Source organism: Leptonychotes weddellii, chromosome 7 (assembly GCF_054177405.1).
Source record: "Leptonychotes weddellii isolate Sample4059 chromosome 7, ASM5417740v2, whole genome shotgun sequence".
Lineage (NCBI taxonomy): Eukaryota > Metazoa > Chordata > Mammalia > Carnivora > Phocidae > Leptonychotes > Leptonychotes weddellii.
The window spans coordinates 56,004,981-56,026,153 of NC_138375.1; the positions used below are offsets into that span (position 1 = coordinate 56,004,981).

General features: G+C 52.9%; 1 protein-coding gene across 1 annotated transcript in view; it reads right to left on the reverse strand.

Moving 5' to 3' along the window:
- The window catches only part of STK10 (serine/threonine kinase 10), a 111,552-nt gene that overhangs the window by 24,126 nt on the left and 66,253 nt on the right, over positions 1 to 21,173 (reverse strand). Inside the window, exons 5-11 of the mRNA XM_081825807.1 lie at positions 20,676 to 20,962; positions 20,012 to 20,093; positions 11,891 to 12,025; positions 9,281 to 9,826; positions 6,731 to 6,861; positions 2,407 to 2,530; positions 1,816 to 1,995 (exon numbers count right to left, since the gene is read on the reverse strand). Coding sequence (XP_081681933.1) covers positions 1,816 to 1,995; positions 2,407 to 2,530; positions 6,731 to 6,861; positions 9,281 to 9,826; positions 11,891 to 12,025; positions 20,012 to 20,093; positions 20,676 to 20,962 — 1,485 coding nt within the window. The remainder of the gene's footprint in view (positions 1 to 1,815; positions 1,996 to 2,406; positions 2,531 to 6,730; positions 6,862 to 9,280; positions 9,827 to 11,890; positions 12,026 to 20,011; positions 20,094 to 20,675; positions 20,963 to 21,173) is intronic.

Consider the following 21,173-nt stretch of genomic DNA (forward strand, 5'->3'; position numbering starts at 1 on the left):
AGCCAGGGTGGAATGGAGGTGACAGAGGGGCCAGGGAATTTGAAGAGCGAGTAATAAAAATTATATAACATGAACAGAGAGAAAGGATTACAAAGACTAAAGTGTTAGAGACTTACAGGAAAATACCAAAGGTGTAATATTCGTGTTTTGGGGAGTGCCAGAAGGAAAGGAGAAAGAGATGGGTATAGAAAATGCACACCTATAATGGCCAAAACCTTCTGGCTTCCGTGGCAGTGAACAGCATCTTGAGAGTGGGGTTCCTCTCTCTTTTGCTCAGTACCCCCAGCACAGTGCCATCGTATGGATAGTCAATAAAAGAGGTGCTGAGTAGCTCTCGTTTTGATAGGAGGTAAGTGGGACTCAGGAAAGTTGCTGTCTAAAGCTCAACATAGTTAGTGGTCCAGAGCCAAGACTCAGAACCAGGCCTGACTCCCAAGCCTGTGCCCTCTGCCCTGGAGCTGGGGGTGTGCTTAGTATCAGCACCGTACCCCAGCCCACTGGCCTGGCTCTCAGCAGGAGGGCCAAGTAAGGCCAGTGAGGCACTCATCTCAGGCATAAAAGGGAATACCATAAACTTCAGTAATCAAGATAAATTGCATTTAAAAATTTCAGAATTCATGCCCAAAATCATGACTATCAAATTTTTTTTTTTAAGATTTTATTTATTTGACAGAGAGCAAGAGAGAGAGCACAAGCAGGGGGAACAGCAGGAGAAGGGAGAGGGAGAAGCAGACTCCCCGCTGAGCAGGGAGCCCGATGCGGGGCTCGACCTAGGACCCTGGGATCATGACCTGAGCTGAAGGCAGACGCTTAACCAACTGAGCCACCCAGGCGCCCCATGAATATCAAAATTTTAAATACAGACAGGATCCAGCCCTGTATTTGCAGGACTCAAACTCATCACCTCACCCTAATCTTGGCCCTGTTGGATGCTGACTTTTAAGTAACTGACATTCTGTTCATCATGAATATTTTGCAGTAATTTTTATTTTAAAACACTACACTAGGATATTTTTTATCTTGATGATTATCAAGGTTTTTGGCGCCCCCTTCAGTTTTGTGCCCACATGTCTCACCCCAGCCCTGCCCCTGCAGCTGCCTGAGGCCCCCTGGATACAACAAACGTCACACCCACACACCGCAGTCTGGGAGCTGGGCTCTGAGGCCGGCAGCACCACAGACCACCCTTAGAGGCTGTTCTGCAGACTGGGGATGGCCAGCAAGTGTGGCCCAGCCTGCCGGTGACAGGCTCCACAGAGGGACGTGTGCACTGTTCTTTGGGACCCAGATGCCCTTCCCCAAGGCAGGCTGGGAAATCTGCCCCCCTCCCTTTGTCTCAGGACCATCTACCTCTTTGCCACCTCCCCCTTCCTCTTCCAGCTGGGAGAGGAAAGAGAAGAAGAGCCACGTGGGTCCCAACTAGGGGACTGCTGTTTGGGCAGAAGGAGGGCAGGGCACAGAAGACATACTGCGTTTGCCACCCAGCACCCGCTCCCCCTTCTGGTCAAAGCATCTCAGATCCCTCTGGGCTGCCATCCCTTCCTTCTCCCCTGCTCTCTTTCAGCTGGGATTGCTAGGCTGGGAGGATGTCCAGGAAGCTGCCTGGGAGTCAAGTCAACACAAGACAGCAGAGCCCAGATGATGGAGAAGTGGCTCCTCACGGTGCAGCTGGAGCACATAAACCCAGACACACGGACGTGAGCTCCTCACGTATATGAGCTCCCCAAATTCCCTCTGTTTGCTGAAGTGGGGCTTGGCTGGGGTTTTGATCACTTGCAACCTAGACGCCCCAGCCTCCGCCCAACACATATTCACCTCCTTCTTCATCAGTTTGAGCTGCTCCTGGAACCGGGTGTAGTCCCGATCCTGCTCCAGCCGGATCCGCCTGGCCTCCTCCCGGCGGCGCATGGCATGGTCCTGCTCCATCCTCTCCACTTGCTGTTTCTGCTGACGCTCCAAGTTCTCCAGCTCCGTGTCAAAGAACTTCTTCTTGGCCTGGAAGGAGCAGAAGGAGAAATTCAGCAAAGTCACTCTATACTTGGGAGGAAGATGGGAAGCAAGATGGAGAGAGCCCAGAGCTTATCTTCAGACCTGGGCTTGAATCCCAGCTCGACCACCTCTTTGCCCTGTGACCTGGAACAAGTCACCTAACCTTGGTGAGTCTCTGTTTCCTCATGTGCAAAAGGCAGACCGGACTGTCTACCTTGCATGGTACTCAACAAAGGTCAGTGTCCCTCTGGACACCCTCCCGAACGACTCAGAAAAGCACTGGGGCTTTCATGAGATTCTGGGTTTACAAAGCCAATGCCTCAGGAGATCAGGAAAACACAGGAATTGGGCACTCTACTGCCCTTAAAGAAAACAGGGCAAGAAGCCCTCCGGGGACCCATCCTTTCTCACACTCACGTTGATTTCTTGTTCAAAACGTTTATGCATCTGCTCCAGCTGCAGCTCATGCTTGCTGCTCAGCTGGGTCTGGTTCCGGTGTTCTTCTTTCTGGAGGAGCCGAAGCTCTCGGAGCTCCTGGCGCCTGAAGGGTGAAAGGATGTGCATCTCAGCAATCACGTAACTCTGGCTAGATACACTGGAGGCTGGCACGTGGAACGGGGCAGAGGCACGACTAGAACTCAGGCTGAACTTATTTATTGACAGGCAAAACATTAATGATCAACGTATAAAGAGTACTTACGAATCAATTAGAAAAACAGGAGGAGCCTACTTTTAAAAAGGAACACAAAACACGAAGAGTCATGAAAGAAAAAACAAAAAGAAATTTTAAAACTACCTAATATGGATATGAGGTGCAAATTAAAAATTCCATTTTCATTAAAAAGGCAAGAGTATTGGGGCAGTTGATACTTTCATAACCTGATGGTATGGACTGGTACGTTCTGGAGGACAACTGGTAGTAAGTTCATGCCTTCTGACACAGTATTTCCACTTCTAGATATTGATTCTATAGAAATATTCATAGATGCACAACATAACTGAATAAGAATATCCATAACAAATTTATAATAGTCCAAAACTAAAAATGACTTAAATGTTCATCATATAGGTCTAATTAAATAAAATGTATCCACCTGATGTTAATTTTGTGTACACAACCATGAAAAAAATCAAGTTTTAAAAAATATTTCATTACATGGAAAAATATCTGTTAAAAATGGGACAATTTTTTTTTTTTAAATGTAACAATTCTACATGAACAGATTTGGAATGATCTCTAAGTGAAAAAAGCAAGGTGTTGACAAGTGGGTCTATTATTGTTACCCTACCTTATGGGAGAAAAATAAAAAAAATTTATATGTCTGTGTGTTCACTTTCCTATTTAAACACTGTACTTCAAGAAGGATTACATATAAAATATTAACACAGAAAGGGGAACCAAAGGAAAGGGAGGGAGGGAGATTTTTCACTATTTACCCTCTTCTTTTCTTTTTTTTGGTTTTGTTTTGTTTTCGTTTCTTTGAATTTCAAACCATGACATTGTATTAACTATTCAAAATATCAATAAAAACTTGACCTAAACCACAGAGTACACCTTAATTTTGTAACACATATATTGTTGATGTGTGTGTATATGTGTTTATGTGTTTACACACACACACACACACACACAAATAACTGCAGGATAAACTCCAAAGTGTTAACTGTGTTTCTTTCTGCGCAAATCCACTGAAGATTGATACAGATCGTTTATGTCATCAGAAAAGAAAATGATGCAGAAAGAATGTGGGCTTCCTGACTATGAATCAGGCCTCCCTGGCAGGCTCTCAGGATTTGGGTCCATGAGGCCTGTGTCCTGTTCTCGGCCAGAGTCCATCCGCCCCCCAACTAGAGGCCAGCACGCTCCTGGGGGTCAGAGGAACCTTGTTTGAATCTTAGCTCTGCTGACTTCTGGCTGGGTGCACTCAGGCAGTCACTCGATCTCTAGGCCCCTCTTCCTGCATCTGTAAACTGCACAGATCATGTCTACCTCTCAGGTTCTTTGAGGGCTAAATGCGGGGATGCCTGTTGTACCCCCCTGGCATGCGCAGACAAGTGGTAAAACTCGCTAACTTTGTTACTAAGTGGTAGCTGCTGGAGTGATCATAACAAGAGGCAAAGGCTTCTAGGTCTCTGGAAAACCAGACACTCTTCACAGCCATATAAAGAAGCTTCCATCTGAGCCTCTGCTCTTTGGGCATTAAGAGGGCTGAGTGTGTTAACGAAGACACAGAAATCCTGACTCCAAAGAAACTAAGGCTCAGAGAACACCTGACCAAAAAACAAAGGAATACAAAAGAAGGTGGGCGGCCAGGTGCGAACACTAACTCCCTGCCCCACCTGGGTTCTCACGAGGGAAGGCAGGCCGAGAGACAGGCTGATGTCTTATAGAAGGAAGGCACTGGCCCCAGCAATTTTAGGGAAAAGGAGAAAGAACTCTGACCTAGAAGCCTCAGTCTGGGAGAGTGAGTATCTGGTCACACAGTTCAAAGCCTGTGTGTGACCCAATTCTCTGGAAATCCTAGCATCCATGAAGGCCGGGGGGTGGATTGGGGGTGCGGTGGGGGGCGACAGCCAGCCAGGGAACAATGAGAGCCTTCCACACCCCTGCACAGCCTGGCAGCCTAGCCAGGTACACAGGACACTCGGCCCTCCAGACCGGGAGAGAGGCCCTCGACCTCTGCGAAGACTCACCTTTCAAACCTGAGCAACACACAGCTCCTCTGCTTAGCAAAAGGGTGGGGGCCTAGGGCCAGGGCCAGAGGGCATCGATTCTAGACGGGGTATGGTGGATCTACAGTTTCAACCCAGGAACCCGAACTGCCCAGAGAGGAGATGATGATGGAAAGGAAACTCAGCCCTTGAGGTCTGAAGCTTAGGAGAACAGGTCGCCTCCCAGGCGACCAGGAAAATGGAAGGTAGTGTCATCCTCCAAGAGCAACCATCCTCCCACCCTCTGTCATGAGCCTCCCCAGCCCCCATGACCAGGATGCGTGTGTGTGTGTGTGTGTGTGTGTGTATACACGTGTACATGCATTCATGCAGAAATGCAGAAACACCACTGATGAAAAGTCAGCCTCTCATCTTTGTGGTCCCTAGACGGGGAAAGTGCCCCAGAGCATCCAAAACTGCTTCAGTTTGGCTTTGGAATGCTTGTGCTTTTTAAAAAGATAAATGTGTTCAATGTTCTAGAAATATTCTCCAACTAATAATGAATTTATCCTGCAAAGGTCTGGCTCCAAGGCCTCCCTGACTGCTAAGCCCCCCACCCCTGGCAGCCCCAGGAAGCTTCCGGTCCAGTGGAAGCCTGGTAGAACCCTCACACAGATAGGTCTAGTTAGAATCGCAGCTCCAGCTTCTCACCTGGGTGGCCCAAGGCAAATAACTTACCTGCCAAGAAACACTGTTTCCTCATTTACAAAATGGGGGAAATAGCGTCTCCCCAAGGAGGGCTGTTAGGGGGCCTGAGCACCTCCAAAGTGCAGAGATGGCTCCCAGCAGACAGCTCTGCCTCACACTCTCCTCCCCTCACCAGTCTCACTGGTTTTGCCTCCAAGATGTATGTTGAACTGACCCCTTCTTCCCTCCTCCTGGCCACTGCCCCAGCCCAAGCCTGCAGCCCGACTGTGCTGGACAGGGTCTCCCTGTCACCCTGTGCAGCGTTGCCCTCTGTAGCCCACACTCCTGCAGCTTCCAGAGCCATCTTTCCGAAGGGAAACGAAAGCCAGTCACTCTCCAGCTATCTTACTCTGGCTGCCCCTGGGATAAAATCCACACTCCACCCTGGCCCACAGGCCTACGTGACCTCTGCCCTCACGCTGCACACTCCAGCCCTATCCTTTCAGCTTCCTAAACAAGCCCAGCAGTCACTCCTCGGGCCTTAGCTTTGCAGCTCCCTCTGTGCCCCCCCAGCCACTCCACTGGGGGTCTCCCACACACAGAGCAGCCTCCCCCCAACCCAGGGGCTCACTATCATATCACCCATTACTTCCTTCACAGCATGTACTACAGTTGGGGATGGCTTTTTATCACGTGTTGGCCCATCAGGTCTAAGTTCTACAACAGCAACAGCCTCAACTATCTGAATCGCTACCATGTCCCCCAACCTGGTAGATGGGCAAGTACATGGGTAGATGGATTGATGGATGGGTGGGTGAGTGAGGAGATGAATGGATGGGTGAATAGATGAGTAGAGGGATGGGTAGGTGGCTGAGTAGATGGGTGAATGAGTGGATGGATGGGTGGGTGAATAAGTGGGTGGATGGGTGAGTGGGTGCATGGGTGGGTGGGTGGGTGGGTAGATGAGTGGATGGATGGGTGGGTGAGTGTGTGGGTGGGTAGGTGAGAGGATGGATGGATGGATGGGTGAATGTGAATTGATGGGTAGATGAGAGAGTGGGTGGGTGGTGGGTGAGAGGATGGATGACAGGTAGATGAGTGGGTGGATGGATATGTGGGTAGATGGATGGAGGAGTGGATGGATGGATGGTGGGTAGATGAGTGGGTGGACAGATAGGTAAATGGATGGGCAGGTGGATGAGTAAATAGATAGGTGGATGGGTAGATGAATGGACGGGTGCTCTGGGGAGTGCAGGAGCAAAACCAGTTGCCTTTTGTGTCCTTGATCCCTCACTTCATGCTGTAGACACACAGAGAGTTCTGTAATCAAAGGAACCTACAACCCTCCCTCTCACCACATCCCCACCCTGTTACCACCATCAGCAGCCAATCCCAGGCTTGCCTGAGAAATCGCATCTCCTCATCCTTCTTCTCATCCTCGCTGATGATCTTGGAGGTGGTGATGCTCACCTCCACACCATCCACCACAAACTTGCGTGTCCTCTTGAGGGTTTTATTGTGCAGCCTTGAGTCCTGGCAGGGTAAAATCATTAGGCAAAGCTCAGGATTTCAGCTAAGAATCTGTGGGTGACACAGGGGTGTGGCCCACAGCCTTCTTGGCCCCACAGCCTCAACATCCAGGTAGGACATAGCTGTCCATCATCCCCCTCTTGCCTCAAGCTTCCCATCTTGGAGTCCTGAGTGTCTGAGCTTATCCCCTCTACTCCAGCCCTGATCTTGGCCTTCAAACACTGCCCCTTCCCGGCCCCACACCTGGCTGCCAGCACTCTCACACACAGGACGTGGCACCAGAAAGAACCGGGTTCTAATCCTCCCTCTACCACATACTGGCTCTGTGACCCTGAGCAAGTCCCTTGTCCTGTCCAAGCCTCAGCTTCCTAAACTCATCAGAGGAAGAGCACAGCAGTGCTCACCTCCCAGGGTGCTTACAAAGACACAGCGAGAGAGTGCGTGGGGGACACAGCACAGAGCCCAGCTCATGGCGACTGTTCAGTACTTGGTATTTATATCTGACAGTTAGGACTGTGGACCACAATCTCCTACCACAATGCCAAATCCAAAGAGCCCGGAAAACTGAAGTTCGTAACTGATTTGGAAGTCAAACCCAAGCTGCCCTGAACTCCACGGGAGGCCACACCCGTCTGGAGCAGCTCCCATGAAATTATTCATAATCTTTATCTTTTCCTGGGAGTAATCATGCATTTCAGACACAACTGCTCAGAGTGCTGCCAAGACTCCTCGGGGGGTTTGAATACCCTCTGAAAATTGCTCCCGACTCAGCTGAGAGCCTGTGCGCCTGCCCTGGAGTCATCACGGCATCTCCCGCTCTGACCTCAGTGGGCTTCCGAGGCCCTTGATGGCGTAGCCCAGCCCTGCGTTCCGGACTCTGCCCCGAGGGCCTTCCAGCCAGAAAAAAGAGGGCAGGCCAGGGCTGCGTACCACAGTAAGTCTCCATCCCCTCAAAGTGGGCTCTGAAGCCCCGCTCCTGCTCAGCCAGGACCAGTGGCCAGCACTCACTCCCTGAGGGCTCGCCCCCCCCAGGCTTCCAGGGGCTCCGGACACCATGGGCACTGAGCAGCCCCACCCGACTCTCATCCTCCTCCAGTGCCCAGCCGGCGCGTGCTAGGGCTCAACTCCAGACTACCAGTGAGAGATGAGGAGTGGCGGGGAAGAAAGGGGCCAGGGGGCTACAGCCCCCCCACTAGGACTACTCGGGGTCACGGGGCCTCCTGCCCTCCCCCACACACACCCCCCAAGGTAACAGGCTCCTCAGCTCGCTGCGGGTGCTGACACAGCCCATGGACTCTTAGAACAGCCGTGTTCCTGGATTCACTGCCAGTCAGCCAGCAAAGGAATGTTCTCAACACCCGTAAGAGGCAGGGGAGACCCTGCTCTGCTCTTTATTTTTTATAATTACCTTTTTTTTTTTCTTTTGGCTTAGTGTCTTTTTAAGTGGAGAAGGGACAGGCTATCTGTCTTAAGGCAGCTGATGGGCCCTGATGCTGCGTGTACATTAGAACCACTGTCTGTGCTTGTCCTGTGACATGTGCTTTCCTTCTCTTCCTGAAGCTAATTCTTGGGCTGGCTGGCTGCTTTTCCTTCTTTCACTTCCCTTCGTTTAGCAAATATTTTTGAGTCTCTACTGTGTGGTTTCCACCAAGTAAACAACAGGAGGAAAAAACAAAACGATACAGTATCTTCCCTAAAATCAGCCTCGGCTGGGGATGAGCCTCAGTGTGGCCTGGTCAAGTGGCCAAGAGTGAGTTCAAGAACATCCTGACATTTATCAGTGTGGGCAGGGGGGCGTCAGCCCTTCCTGAGGGGGCAGCCAGGCTTCCACTGGGAGAGCAGAATGGCACGTGGGGTTCAGAGCACCAAGTCTGTGGGGCTGCCCAGCTCTCCACTCCCCACCTAAGCCTCCGTTTGCTCATCTGTACACGGAGATGATGAAGGAGCCTCCATTTTCTTTAAAGCACTTCTCAGTGTTGGCCTCCATGCTGAGCCCTCAAGCTCAGTGGCTACTGTCATTCACGTCAGCCACCTCCAGAAAGGCCACTGAGCCCCAAGAGTGCCTTAAGCCCACTCCCTGTAACTGAATCGACCAGTCAGCAGCTGGACCACACGGCTGACCCGCAAACAAGAGAACTTCACTCCTAGACCCCTCTCTCCCGAACTTCACCAAACCCAATTTAAATGGACACACAAATTGAAATTTAAACCTGAGCCAACTGCCCGGCGTGACTAAATCCCAGACTGAACTCAGATATTCTGGAGATTACACTATGAATTGAGCTCAAGGCTCTTTAAAGAAGAGCAATCCTCATGGACCACTTCAAAGGGAAGGCGGCCACTAACGGCTTCCAAAACCAAAACTGGGCAGCACGTCCTACACACTCCGGCTCCAAACCCGTGGCAGAACTGGTGGCATTACCTTGATGGACAGAGAGCCTGTTTCTCTGTTCAGGGACAGGTCGGCTGAGAGGGAGGTGTTGTAGTCCATGCTCTCGGAGGCGGCGAGGCTGCCACAGTCCGAGTCCCTCTTGGACGGGCCCGGGGCTGCCTGGGTGGGGAGCTCCAGGCTGCCGTTGGCCAACTTCTCGGCACCCAAGGTCTCCAGGGCACTGCTGTTGGGACGGCTCTGGCTTGCTTTCTGGGACCTGCTGGCTGCTGGACTGAGGTCCCCGCCGTGGTCAGCGACTTGCTTCTCCTCAGACACCTGAATTCTGGCATCCATGGACACTGGCCGGGACTTCCGGAAGGGGGCTGGCACTGCCAGGCCAGTCTCATTTCCAGGAGCCACATCTGGGGGCTTGGCGGTTTGGAGGGATCTGTCCCCAGAGGGCTGGCTCGGCCCATTCACACTGGCCTGAGGCTGGCTGGGTGGCACTGGGGTGAAGGATGATTCTTTGAGAAGCCTGTCGGTATGGAGACTCAGTTGACTCACCTCAGAAGAGTCTCGAGGATGGCTCCCCAGAGGCTAGGAAGGAAAAAGAATCAAGACCATGCTATTTTATGTCTAAGACAGGAGTCAGGGATGCAGTAGGGCCGGAAAGCCAGACACTCACAAGGTGAAGTAGGCCAGGGCCAAGGACATACCACAGTCGTCCCTCCCCAGCGAGCCACAGTCCTCACGACTCCCTACTGTCTAACCTACAGTAGAATTACTACTTGTTTCGAGTTCATTGAATACCTGTTCTTCCTCCTACGAGCGGAGGCAACTGTGGCCAGCTGGACAGCTCATCCCCTGTCTAAGGGTGGCAGTGGCCCACTCTGCTCCAGCTAATTGTGACAATGGAGACAGACCTTCCAATCTCTTAAGACAAGGCTAGAATCTGGATTTTTACCTGACACCGCCTGATTTTTAGATGGCAACTAATTCAAGTTTTTGGTTTTGTTTTTTTTAGTTGCATAAAAACCAAACCAAAACTATCCAGAAGCTAGATTCAGTCTATCACCCACTAAGTTTTTAAAGTTTTGTTTTGTTTCTTAGAGCTTTGGGGGCTGGTAAGTACTGGAAACATTGCTACTATGAAACACCCATTTCAGTGGATAAAATATAAACATCCAGGGAATGAATAAAGTGAGCACCCCCAGAGCCACCTTCCATGTCAGGAGTGGAACACTGCCCACCTCAGAGACCCCCCCCCCACCTATGTCTGTCTCTCCCCTTGACATAATACTTGTCCTGAAATTGATCTCTAAGTGTTACAGGTTAGTTTGCTTGTTTTCAAATATGGTATTAATGGAATCACACCATAGCGTTCCCTTGGGTCCTAATGGCCGCTGGCTTTAACCCTGGATATGGAAGCTTCCAGAAGGAACTCTAATCCACCTCCTTATGCAACAACCCTAAAATGATAGTTCAGGAATTCAGATCTGATCCTATCATCCCCACACCAATGCCCAGCCCTTGCCTGAAACCCTCAGCCCCCACCGCCCTCACAAGGGTCAGCCTCCTGCCTGTGGAAAACCAGGCCGGTGTGACTGTTTTCTGCCTCCCTCCCCAGCCTTGCTGTCCGCGGCGTCCTCCTGGAGACAGGCCCCAGACACACCACCTCCCTCTCCCACCATGGTTTTCCTACACCTGGCCCTGCCGCCTAACAGCACAACTGGCCACGTCATTCCTCGACCTCACTTTGCCCATCTCTGAAATGGAGCCCTGGTTCTCCCGTCAGAGTTGCGGAGTGCCCAGCCCCCAGCAAGGGCTCCGTAAAAGGCTAGGGCTGCAGGGCTGATTCTGCTCCTCCTCCTCGGTGCTTCCCTTCCTCATCCTGGTAAGGATTCAGGCCAGCCTGTGGCTTCTCCCAGGATGCCATCAAACTCGAGACAGCACTACACTGCCCATTCCCTGACAGACAAGTCCAGCCCCTGCCTCACTCGCTCCACGGCACCATCTGGACAGCAAGTTTCCCTCCTGGAAGAGGCCGTTCCCAAGTGGCGTCGACCAGGGATCTGAAAGCAACAGCTCAGGACAGAATCCAGCCCACAGACATGTTTTGCTTGGCTCACAGGTTTTTAAAAATTTAAGTTAGCTTTAATTTAAATTTAAATTCAGCCAAGCGCTGAAGCTGCTGATGGGTTACAAATGTGCCAAGACATGGGTTCCCCTGGGCACTCGGGGCAGCCAGACAGGGTCTGGGGTGCCCGGAGCCCCTCGGCCTCTTGCCTTCGGTCACGTGTAGCCTTTACCTGCATTTATCCCACAGGGTGCTAAAAACATTTTCATTTTGCATGTGAGCCACAAGAGGAAAAAGGCAGGGAAGCAATGAGTCAGCTACCAACTTTTAAAAACTGGAAGATCCCATGTGAAAATCTAGATTACTGCTCTTTCCTGAAAGCGTACAGAATCTGGCCAGCACATCCCCGCTGCCTCACCCTGGCCCATGTGCTGACATACGTAACCTGTGGCGTGGGGGGCTATAATCCCTGAGCTGGGGAGAAACAGGAATCCTTCCTGCACCCCCCAGGTCCCCTCTTATACCAGCCAAGGCCCGCCGGGATCCCGTCCCTCCCCAGCACCCCAGCCCTTTCCAGGCCTTACAGAGGTGGCATCCGTGGACTCCTCCTCTTCCCCCTCCTCCCGGCCATCCTCGATCTCCTCCATCACTTCGGCCTTGGCCTCGGCCACCAGCTCCCGCAGGGCCTTGTTGCTGGTGATGCTGCTGACAAAGGGATGCTGAGGGGGCAAGACACACCTGGATTAGAACCACTTTGGGCAGGAGGGTGCAGGAGGTGCAGGCAAAGTTTTGGGGGAGGCCATCTCCCAGGCAGAGAAGGCCAGCGGCATCCCTAAGTACAATGTGAACGTGTACTTGGTACGGGAGAGCCAGAGGCGGCCCACAAAGTCCTGTGTGTGCTGGAAGAGGCCGAATCCTGGCTCTGCCCCCCACCAGCTGTGCAACACTGAGCGTGTCACTTTCCTTCCCTGAGCTGCAGGCTCATCTCCAAAGTGGGGACGATAATGCCAAACCTATAGGGAGGTCATAAGGATTAACCGAGATAATGCACAAGGAAGTGTTTAGCTCAAAGCAGGAGCTCAAGCGATGTTTGGGGGGTTGTTTGTACATTTGTTTGTTTTTTTTTAAAAGGTTTTAATATATGGTTTTAAAATATCTACTACAGGGGCACCTGGGTGGCTTAGTCAGTTGAGTGTCCAACTCTTGATTCCGGCTCAGGTCATGGTCTCGGGGTCCTGAGATCGAGCCCCACGTCGGGCTCCGCGCTCAGTGCAGAGTCTGCTTGTCCCTCTCCCTCCCCCTGCTTGCTCTCGCTCTCTCTCAAATAAATAAGCAAAATACTTTAAAAAAAAAAAAAATCTACTACATATCCTTTATTGAAGTGTTACTTACACCCAGTAAAGTTCACAAATCACTAAGCTCAAGGACTTTTTTCCACTTACACATTAGGTATGACCATAGCCCACCTGCAGACACCAAAGGTTTCCATCTCCGTATCATCAACCCCACTCCCCCTAGTTGCTCAGCCCCAGAAACTAGTTTTGCCTGTTCCCTAAATTTCATGTGAACAGAATAAAAAATATGCAGTCCTCTGTGACTGGTGTTGTGGTTGAAATCATGAGATTCGCCTACCTCACTGCATATATTGGTAAACTGGTCCTTTTTCATTCCTGTGCAGTTATCTAATGTATGGAGAGGTCACAACCTGTTTATTCATTCTGCTGCTGATGGACATTTATGTTGTTTCCTGTTTTGAGCGACTATGAATAAAGCTATGAATGTGTGCATATAGGTAGGTCTTTGGGAACACGCATGTTTGCAAATTCTTAAGGGAGTGTCGTGTAAGTTCTATTCCTAGGCATTTACAGAAAGGTCACATCTCTAAAATAATGAAGCCTCTTTCACACACCTTGCAAAACACCAAAGCTTTTAAGGCCTCAGCAGATGTTAAATCAGCGCGAGCACCTTCCCTGATAGAAGTCTGTTCTCGGGCATCTAATCCCCAGCCCTGGGGAGTGGACGAGGATGTGAGATTGCTCACCCGGGGCCGCTTGGAAAGAGATGTTGTGTGTGTGTATTAGGGGAGCAGAGGGGTCTCATTAAATCGGAGTTTGCTCATTTGAATTTAGAGGAAGCTCCGATGAAATCTGCCTTCACTGTCAAAAAATTTATCAGTGGAGGAGCAGTGTCAACGAGATTGCAGGGAAGTATGTAAGTGACTAAGAATACATTTTCAACACCTTGTAAACACATGCACCACTGATAGGTCCATTACAAATCATTTTTATGTGCTTGTTCATTTAGAACAGTTCATTTGTGGAAGGTCACGAGACAATACCCCTTCCACTCGAGCACCTAGTGGTCCTTTCTGACCTGAAAGGAATAAACCTCACTCCTTTTAAAGAGCCCTAAACCAGCCTGGCCGTCTCTAGTTAGTCCAAACTAGTAAAGATTTTAAGAATTTCATTTCTTGGGGTGCCTGGGTGGCTCAGTCGTTAAGCGTCTGCCTTCGGCTCAGGTCATGATCCCAGGGTCCTGGGATGGAGCCCCACATCAGGCTCTCTGCTCAGTGGGGAGCCCACTTCTCCCTCTGCCTGCTGCTCCCCCTGCTTGTGTTCCCTCTCTATCTCTCTCTCTGTGTCAAATAAATAAAATCTTAAAAAAATTTTTTTTTCATTACTTTTCTTTCTCTCCCATGCCCCATTCATTCACTGATTCGGGCCACAGCCACATGTTGAGGCCAGTGATGTGCCAGGTGCTGAGAGAAGGCTGAATGACAGGATGGGCATGGTCCCTGCCCTTGGGGCTTGCAGCTGAGTGGGAAAGAATAGGTATGTAGCCAAACGACACACAAGATCATGACAGGTCGGGGCTCCTGGGTGGCTCAGTCAGTTAAGCATCTGCCCTCGGCTCAGGTCATGATCTCAGGGTCCTGGGATGGAGCCCCACGTCAGGCTCCCTGCTCAGGAGGGAGTCTGCTTCTTCCTTTCCCTCTGCCACTCCCCACCCCAACTTGTGCGCACTCTCTTGCTTTCTAAGAAATAAATAAAATCTTAAAAAAAAAGGTCATGTCAGATCAGGTAATGGGATAGCATGAGGCTGGAACCACATGGGCCTGGCCTGGGCAGCGGAGGCTACTTAGTCTATGGTCACAAGGGTCTCCCTGAGGAGGTGACATTCAAGCTGGCCAGGGAAAGATCCGGGCACAGAGAATTCCAGGCAGCGGAGCAGCGAGTACAAGGGCCCTGGGGCCAGACAGAGTTTGGCAGGCTGGAGGCACAGCTAGAAGGCCAGGGTGGCAGGGCTTGTGGAAGAGAGAGGAGGAAGGAGAGGGTGGTGCAGGCAGGGTCCCCGAGCTGTAGTGAGAAGCTGAGACTTTCTTCTCAGAAGCTGCCGGAGGGTGCAGCAGAGCAGTAGTATTATCTGTTTACTCTTTAAAGGTGTCAGTCTGGCTGCTGTGTGGTTCCAAAAGGTCTTGAGTGGGAGAGCTAATAACGGCTTAATAATCATGGGAGGTAGGAGAGTGTCGTGGTGAGAGTACTGGCTTTAGATGAAATCTGTCTGGGATGAAATGCTGCTTCCACCACCACCCTGGGCAAATCACTCAACCTCCCTAAGCCTCAGTTTGCTCATCTGTATACTGGGAATAAGAGTATGGCTGTTGTAAGCACTAGAGTAAGGGCTCCAAGTATGGCAGCCGTCATCTACACCATCACCATCACCATCACCTCCACCACCACCACCTTGGTCCCCACTGTCACCATCACCACCAGCAGCAGTTAGACCCCCAGCCATCCCTCCTCCCTCCTGCATCCCCACAGAGCACAGCTTTTTGGAACTGAGGGTGAGCATCAGATCCCGAAGGTTCTCCGAGCCTCGCACTGCCCAACCTCACACACGAATCTGAGCAAGAAGCCACGGGACACTTCGCGGCAGTTGCTGAAGCAGATGCGGCAGAACTAAAGAATGCAAGCACACGTTTCTGGAAATACCAAGTTTTCATCAGGGCACGCTACACATTGACCAACCCAGTGGCTTTCCAGCATGGCTAGGAGTCTTGCTTTCTTGGGGCTGGACCATCTGCCCCGTGGCCTCTCATGAGCACCCCGGGGTCCTCAGGAAGGGGATGCCACGGGGAAGAAAGCCCTTTGCCAGAGGAGCAGGTGATCGGGGCAGATCCCCGGGATGCCAATCCCGGAATCCCCAGGCAGGCACGGCTAACAAGGCAGGCCTTCCAGTGGCTGATGAGGCCCAAAACACTGTTTTGTCAACTGCCTGGAACAGAAAGCACAGCCTACCTCCCCCACTGCCTCAGCACCACTACCTCCAGGGATGTGTCCAAAGAAGAGAAGTCCCCAACCCCGAACCGCCAGGGCCCAGTGGAGAGCCAGAGCCCTGCTGCAAGGAGGCCCGGGGTCTCCCCGGGCAGGAAGTGCATGGTGTACCTGCGTGGGGACAGGCTGCTCGGGCACACGGGCCCCCAGAAATGTGCTCGCACACCCCCGCACAGGCCCAGACAGAGGGGAACTCAGCCGCCTGCCCCTTCAGGAAGAGGCACAGCTGTTGGGTGTCATCTCTGCAGGAAGCCCCGCAAGGCCACACAACTCGCCAACTGGTCCCTGCCCACTGGCCAGGACCCCTCCTGCCATCTACACGGACATCCTTTCCAAGACGGGAGCCTGGTTTGCCTCGATGTGCTTAGAAACCACCAGCCAGGGGGTCCTACACTCCGAGGCTGGCTTTAGAAAATGCCTGATGCCACTGTCAAGGTTTCAGTTGTCAGCATCTGTCCAATTCCCCCTTCCCTCCCATCCAACTTCTCTTTCTATCTCATTCCTTCTTCCGCTCCTTCATTCATTCAGGGAGGAGGCGTACCAGAGTGGTCAGGAGAACAGGCTTTGGAATGAGACAACCAGGATCAGAATCCCAGCTTGGTCTCTTACAAGCTGTGTGACCTTGTGCGGGCTACCTAACCTCTCTGTTGCCTCAGTTTTATCACCTGTTTGATGGAAATGTGAATAGTACCTACTTCATACTTTGTTATAAGGATTAAAGTAGTTAACATTTGCTAAACATTTAAAAAAGTACCTGGCATGTAGAAAGCGTTATCCTACAGTTAAGTTAAAATATTAACGAATACTTGTTGAGGGCCCTCTACATACCAGACACTGTTCTGGATGCTTGGGACACATCAGTGAACAAAACAAAGACTGCTGTCCTCAGGGAGCTGACATGCTAGGGATTAACAATAAACTCAATAAACAAGTAAACTGTGGAAAAATCAAAAGTAGGGCAGGGAAAGGAGAACTAGGACTATGTTGGGAGTAGAAGTGGCAGGTTTCCAGTTTGAAATAGGGTGGTTGGTGGAGGCCTCACTGAGAAGAACAATGACTTAAAGAAGAGACTGGACCACGGAGGTGTCTGAGGAAAAAACATTATAGGCAGCGTGAAGAGCTGTGCAAAGGCCCTGAGGCAGTTGTATGCCCAGACTGCTGGAACTACAGCAAGGAGGCCAGAGTGGCTGGAATCGAGTGAGGGAGTTGGGATGGGGTGGGCAGATCGTGTAGGACCCTACAGGTCACTGAGACTCTGGAGTTCGGCTTAAGTGAGAGGGGATCCATTAAGGGGCAGGAGGGACAGGAGCTGACATCCGTGTTAAGGTTTCCCTCTGGCTGCTGTGCTGAGAACAGACTGAAGGAGGACAGGGAGACCAGCGAGGGAGTAATAATCCAAGCGAAAGTCAGACCTATGGTTGCAACGGAAATGGTGCCAAGTGGTCAGATTCGGGGCATGTTCTGAAGGCAGGGACGACAGGATTTCCTGACAGAATGGACATGGAGCCCACAAGAAAGAGTGGCACCAAGGATGCTTGCCAGGTCTGGGGCCTGATGGCAGGGCAGGTGGGTTGCCACTCCCTGAGACGGGACAGCCATTGGTCGAGCATATGTGGGGAAAGCAGAGGGCACTCAGGTGTGGACATCCACACCGGGGTGGCGAGTAAACAGCCGGACTTCGACACCTAGGACAGGTGGAGCAGCTCAGGCTGCAGGGAAAACATGGCAGTCGCCGTAACCAGGTGGGACCCTCGAGGTGAGTGGAGATGGGACGGGGGTGGGGGGAAGGCCCTGACGCGCTTCCACAGCGATCAGTCGCAGGAAAGAGCAGCAGGGGAAGGACGCTGCGGAGTGACCGGTGACAAGGAAAGACACCAGGAGGCCGTGGGGGCCCGGAAGCCAAGCGCTGGCAGTGGCAAGGATGAGGGTCAGCTGTGGCTGCTGTGGCCGGGTCCCACGGCACGAGCGCAGAGGCCGCAGCCAGCCACTGGGTCCAACAACGTGAGTCACGGATGACCCTGACAAGAACGGCTGGGACACGGTGTGGCAGGTTCATAACCAACTCGCCTCGTGTCCGCGGAGCACCTGAACTGACAGCCATCGTGCTAAAAACAGCGCGTGCGGAATCTCGTTCCCTCGTACGACTGCATAAGGGAGCACTAACCGCGTCTCACAGGTGAGGAAACTGAGGCACAGAGTGAGAACGACTCCTATTCCGGGTGGCCAAGCCTGACCTCAGAGCCCGGGTCAATAATCACTGCGTGACACGGTCCCCAAGAATCTCTGTGCAGGTGAGGGGGCGAATCAGAAACCAGTGTCAACTCAAGGCATGAGGGGCCGGGAGGAAGCTCCCAGAACGAGGCAGAAACAGGGGGCATGAGCAGCTCTGCAGGGGGCACTGGGAAGCCAAGATCGGGAGGCCCCTACCTGTCACTCAAGGCCAGGTGACCTCGGGCAGGCCATGCTCCACCCTCCCCCACCCAGAAATAGGCACAAGGACAAAGCTGACAGCAGCCTAAGCCCCAAAGGTGTTTTCTTGATCTCAAGGGACCGCTCCTTTCTTCTGCAACCCTTTCTGTCTTATACTAAGAATCCCCTGGCAGGACATTGTTTCCAACTATGTAACAAAAATTCCTGGCTCAGGCTGAGGCTCCAGGGCTGCCATGTGGGGATGGAGGACAGCTGGTCTCTTCCTGGTGGAATGTCCTGGATGTCCTAGAGGCCGGATATAGCAGGCCAGGAGGTGCCTGCTTACAGGAAACAATTGGTCCCACGCGGCTTGGAGCTTCTGCATCTGACAGTGACGGCCCACCCCCACCTCTGGCTTCCCCACCAAACACGGCAAAACCCAGGAAATGAGGCCTCTGCTACTCCAGACGTATCTTCGGTATCTTCGCACTCAACCCTCACAAGGACCCAGTTAAGGGGGGGGCATTGCCATTATCCCGATTTCAGAGCAAGAACGGAGTCACAGAGAAGTTAAGCCAATCTCCCAGGGTCTCAGAGCCAATAAGTAGCAGAGCTGGGATTTGAACCCGGGACTTTACAGTTCACACACTTCATCACTGTGTTGCACACGCCAGAGGGACGCGCCGGAGCCTGGAATATCGACAGGGCCCTGTGCCTGGCACACAGCAGGTACTCGGGAAAAGCGGCTGAACATGAACAAAGACTCAGTGCTTGGTGTGGCCTCTTCTTCCTTCCCTCCCGACACACATCAGAGGTTGTGAGTCACTTTCGTGGAAGGACCACTGTGGGCAGGGTCTGGAGCGGCGGCCCCTCCCCCAGAACCGAGGCCCACTTTCTCTCGGCCTCCCATCAGCGTTGACGGCACGGTGACAGCCACGGGCAGGCCTGAGGACAGCTGGGCGGGGGGTGCCTGCCTCTTTCAAAACACAAGGCACCAGCCCGGGCAAAGGGCAGCTCCCAGCTACCTCCAATATTTCAAAAAGCTTCCAGGGAACCATCACCCCTTCTCCATGCGGAGGCCAGAGATTCCTCACACAGCAGCCAGACGGGCCCTTGTAAGTGTAGGCTGGATGCTATGTCCCTCATCCAAACCCTCAGGGGCGCCCCACCGCGCACAGGTAAAGTTCTGGTCTGGGCTTTCAAGACCCTGCGTGACCCCACGCAACCTGGCCCTTCATGCAGAGAAGAGTGAGCATCGCCTGCTGCCCCCATTTGAAAGAAAGGCCTGCTTCTACCACTGGCCCTCAGCTGGCCGCTAGAAACCTCGGTTTGGGGAGGGGGTCCACCATGAATGGACAAGAGTGGCTTACTCTGCCTCAACTGTTTGCACAGACAACACAGTTCCCACGAGCATCGCTTTCCTTCTGGAAGTCTGCGTCCTGCTGCAAGGCATCAGGGCAATGAGTGTACCAGAGGGCTGTGTGTCCTCTGGGTGAGCACACACCCACACCTCTCTGATCTCTGCCCTCATCCCTGGCTCCGTGCCCTGGCCTCCTCGCTCCTCCCAACCAGGCTCACGGGCCAGGTCTTTGCCTCAGCTCCCCAGCACCCCTCGCCTCGCCCCTGGCCCCCTCTGGGTGTCTGCTAAGAGCCCTTCCGTGCCCTCCTTTGATAGGAGAGCAGGCCCTCGCAGGCCCCTGGCCTCCTGAGTTGTTTTCTTTCTCTCCACAGCCCTGTCTCTCCTTGCCACGGGCACCTATCTGCTGTCTGTGGCCTGTCTCCCCCACTAGAACATAAGCGGTGTGAGGACAGGCTCTGGGGCAGCTTCCTTCACCACAGCCGCGCCTGGGCTGGGGAGGAACACACCCAGCTTCCAGGTCATGGGTGAGCTCGCCCCGCCTGCAAAGGAAGGGCAGGACAGAGGGGGCGGGCAGCCACCCCCAGGAGAGGGGAGCCACATACCTCCAGGAGCTGCGCGGCACTGGGCCGCGTCTCGGGGTTCTTATCTAGGGCCGTCTTCAGGAAGTCGCGGAACTCCACAGACCTGGGGGGTGGGGGGCAGAGGTGGTGGCAGTCAGCTCGGAGTAGGGCAAGAACTGAGAAAATCCCCGAGCCACAGACTCTACTCCCCAACACAGCCCTCAAAAGACAAAGGGCGCCTTCATGAGCTAAAACGGCGAAGGCGACAGGGCTTTCGAGATGATCTCATCATGAACATCGCTGTATAGATGGGGACATGAAAATCAGTGGAGCAGGGACCTGCTCAAGGCCACACGGCAAAACAGAGGAGCGCTGGGGTTTAAGCCTGCGCCCTGGTTCCCAGCCCAGGGCTGTGCCACGTGGCTGCCAGGGCCCACTTAGGCACTTCCTCCCACAGTGGCATCCGCCTTATTGGATCCCACAGTCTGCTCAGATGGACAGCCCATGTCAAGAGCACAGAGAACAGGAAAAGGCATGGAGGGCCCAGGTAGCTCAGAAAGGCCCGGAGTGTGCCTCAGTGTCCCCCACACTGGGGCCTAGCAGGGACAGGAGAACCCTGGCCCTCCACCTGCCCAATCCCACCTGCCCCATGCCCCGGGCCCACTGGCCACACAGCAAACACCCTCGGGCTGGCCTTGCTCCTTACCACTTAGAAGGCGAGAGCAGAGTGGGGGGATCCGACTTGGCAATCTTGAGCAGGACCCGCATGGGGTTGAGTTCATGGTGCGGGGGTTCAATCTGGGCCATCTCAATCAGAGTGATGCCCAGGGACCAGATGTCGGCTTTGTAGTCATACGGTGTGTCCTTCATGGTCTCACACATCACCACCTCAGGGGCCATCCTGAACCAACCAAGGGACAACAGAGGGCTAAGAACCTGGCCTCCACAGGCACTTCTCAGAGACTCAGGGTCAGGGACCACCACAAGCCAATGTCAGAGGGTTGGCAGCACTCCCGAATCACGACGTGCATTAGGGTCCATCCCACTGTCTTCCTTACGTTGGTCTTCACCCAGAAAGATGCCTTCAGAGGGGTTCCACCGCCATGTCCGGCTGCAGTTCCCGATGACTGCCACAAGATGGCAGCAACAATCCAGAACACAGAGTCCTGGGGAAGGGGTAGGTGCAGGCAGAGAGGAAGGTGCC